Below are 2,964 nucleotides of genomic sequence, written 5' to 3'. Positions count from 1 at the left end.
AATGATCACATCTCAAAGTTTGCCTTCCTTGAGTCTGCTGTTAAGTGATATATTTTTTTCTTGTAAAAAAATCTAATAGTTTCCTTGATAGTCATTTTATTCACCTTTGTTAAGAGTTTGCTTCCGCAGCAGATATCAGTTGTTGGGTCGTAGACTATGCGCTTCTCCTTACTGCTCTTTCTTTCCTTTCCTAACAGCACAAAGTGTGGTAGGTTAGCATCTGCTCCAAGTCCTGCTCTGTGCACAGGGGCTGGTAGTAGTAATAATGTTGTTATGTACATACCCCAAGGAGGTACAAGTAGTTTTCTTCTCTCAACGTGGAAGGAAATCATGGGCTTGCTGGTCAAAAAAAGAAATCAGCTCACTTTACCAGTTCATTGGCCCTTGTTATTAAGTCTCTTGATACTGTATTTTGGTGGATTTTGGGTTTTCCCCCACTTCATAACTCTCTTTATTACTTGCAGACACTGATATTACAGAATGCAGAGAAAGAACTTCACAGAAGTGACAGAATTCATCTTCCTGGGCTTCTCTGGCTTTGGAAAGCACCAGATCACCCTCTTTGTGGTTTTCCTAACCATCTACCTTTTAACCCTGGCCAGTAACATCATCATCGTGACAATTATCCGCCTTGACCATCACCTCCACACTCCGATGTACTTCTACCTGAGCATGCTGGCTAGTTCAGAGACTGTGTACACTCTGGTCATTGTCCCACGGATGCTTTCTAGTCTTATTTTTCATAAACAGCCCATCTCCTTGGCAGGCTGTGCAACCCAGATGTTCTTTTTTGTTGTCTTGGCCACCAACAATTGCTTCCTGCTCACAGCAATGGGCTATGACCGCTATGTGGCCATCTGTAAGCCCTTGAGGTACACAATTATCATGAGCAAAGGAATGTGTATCCAGTTGGTATGTGGGTCCTTTGGCACTGGTCTGGTTATGGCGGTTCTTCATGTGACAGCCATGTTCAATTTGCCTTTCTGTGGAAGAGTGGTGGAACATTTTTTCTGTGACATTTACCCTGTCATGAAACTTTCTTGCATTGATACCACTATTAATGAGATCATTAATTATGGTGTAAGTTCATTTGTGATTTTTGTACCCGTGTGCCTAAATTTCATCTCCTATGTTCTCATTATCGCCTCCATCCTTAAGATTGCCTCAGCTGAGGGCCGGAAGAAGACCTTTACCACTTGTGCCTCTCACCTCACTGTGGTCATTGTCCACTATGGCTGTGCCTCCATTGCCTACCTTAAACCCAAGTCAGAAAATTCCGTAGAGCAAGACCTTCTTCTCTCTGTGACTTACATTATCATTACCCCCCTGCTAAATCCTGTCGTTTACAGTCTAAGGAACAAGGAGGTCAAGGATGCCCTACGAAGGGCTGTGGGCAGAAGTGTTTCTTAACACACTGACCTATTTTTTCCCCCAAGAGATCATTAGCCCCATTTAATATATCTTTGCTTACAAACATACCACAATGCACAAGTTCATCAAATACAAGGTTTTGTCAATATAATGCCAGATGTTTGAAATGCTTTCCTTTTCCAAGTTCTAGGCACAACACAGAAACCAGGGCTTCTGGTCTGGTAAGTTTTATTGCCAGACTCAAGCATAATTTCAAGCTGGATCAAAATGACTTGTGTCTGAGGATTTAAGCTTGAAACTCCTTTACCTGACTCCTCGCTGCCAGTCAAATCCTTGACCTAGTCTGATAAGAGGATGTGGCAAACAGGCAGCTGGAATAGAGGTGGCAGAGGTCTTAGGAACATAAGCTGCAGAGACAGCTTTCATTTTCAGGAGTTAACTCATGTGCCCTGCAACAGCCATTTTTTATAAAGGTTCCTTAATTCTTGTTGATTTGAAAATGAACAGTTCTTCTGCTTTAGGGATACTACAGGGTACCTCTTTCATTATTTAACCACATTAGCTCCTTCCATAGTATCCATTTCTCTGTCCTTCTGTTCAGTCAAAGCAAAATTCTCCGTTGTTTCCTAGAGCCTCGGAAGGGAGAGAGATTATTACTGATTTTGTGTGTGTGTGTGTGTGTGTGTGTGTGTGTGTGTGTGTGTGCGCGCGCGCGCGTATAAAATTGCACTTTCACCTCAGCTCCCCCTTTTCATCTATGGAAGCATTGTTTTATTTTAATGTCTATGTAGTAGCCAAATAGCCTTGAAGTAGTTATATTAGATATTGATTGAACTGATCCGGGGATCTAAGGAAAATGTCATGAAATAAAATTCTCTCAGCAAACAACGCAAATCTTATACTTTGCCAATTAGTTAGTTATATCAAAATAAGCATAACCATGCTATATTTTCTCCTTCTCTGAATGGGAAAATTGTGAGGATATTTTGTTTTCTGGATCTTCCCACCAGAGACACAGAGCTGGATGATGCTGTCTAAGAGAGCTGTAGAACACCAGTGCTTGCAGAAGCCTGGCACTCATTATTATTTCATCTCCAAATTAGTTTCTATGCTGTTATTCAAGTTTCATGAACCTGTTCCAAACTACGGAAACAGGATGGAGGATGTGTAATTTTCCATAAATTCCTATGTAAGCAGGTCAAGACCTGGAGGCTGATGGTACCCTGTACTCTTGTCTAAAGCAGTCTTTATATGACTGTCAAAACCTGATACCCTTCTAGAAGCACTAACTTGACTTGAAATTCATAATTTTCTTAGAGGCTTGAATGGACTTCAGAGGTTTGGGGAGTTGTTTTGGCAGCATCAGTATGGATGGTGAAGAGATTGAGTTAATGGTTTTAGTTTACTTGGTTCCACTCTTGGTAACAGCAGTCAGGAAACCAGGAGATGAATTTCACTGGGAAAGTCAGCTGTGAGGGACCTCTCAAGAGTACTGAAGAGCAATCACATCAGGCTGGAGACTAAGGTGCACCTGATCCAGTCTATAGTGTTGCAATTACGTGCTATGCATTGGCGAATTGGACAGTGAATAGG

The 2,964-nt window shown here is 41.7% G+C and overlaps 1 protein-coding gene across 1 annotated transcript; it reads left to right on the top strand.

Moving 5' to 3' along the window:
* Positions 1-480: 480 nt before the first annotated feature.
* On the top strand, positions 481-1,410 carry LOC102866664 (olfactory receptor 10J5-like). The gene has a single exon (XM_006895444.1). The coding sequence runs from the start codon at positions 481-483 to the stop codon at positions 1,408-1,410; it is 930 nt and encodes a 309-aa protein (XP_006895506.1).
* The last annotated feature ends 1,554 nt before the right edge of the window (positions 1,411-2,964 follow it).

The sequence above is a fragment of the Elephantulus edwardii genome, unplaced genomic scaffold (genome assembly GCF_000299155.1).
Source record: "Elephantulus edwardii isolate Elephantulus edwardi_28Jun2011 unplaced genomic scaffold, EleEdw1.0 scaffold00168, whole genome shotgun sequence".
Lineage (NCBI taxonomy): Eukaryota > Metazoa > Chordata > Mammalia > Macroscelidea > Macroscelididae > Elephantulus > Elephantulus edwardii.
The sequence above is the reverse complement of the archived record's forward strand: the minus strand, read 5'-3'. Positions and strand labels throughout refer to the sequence as shown.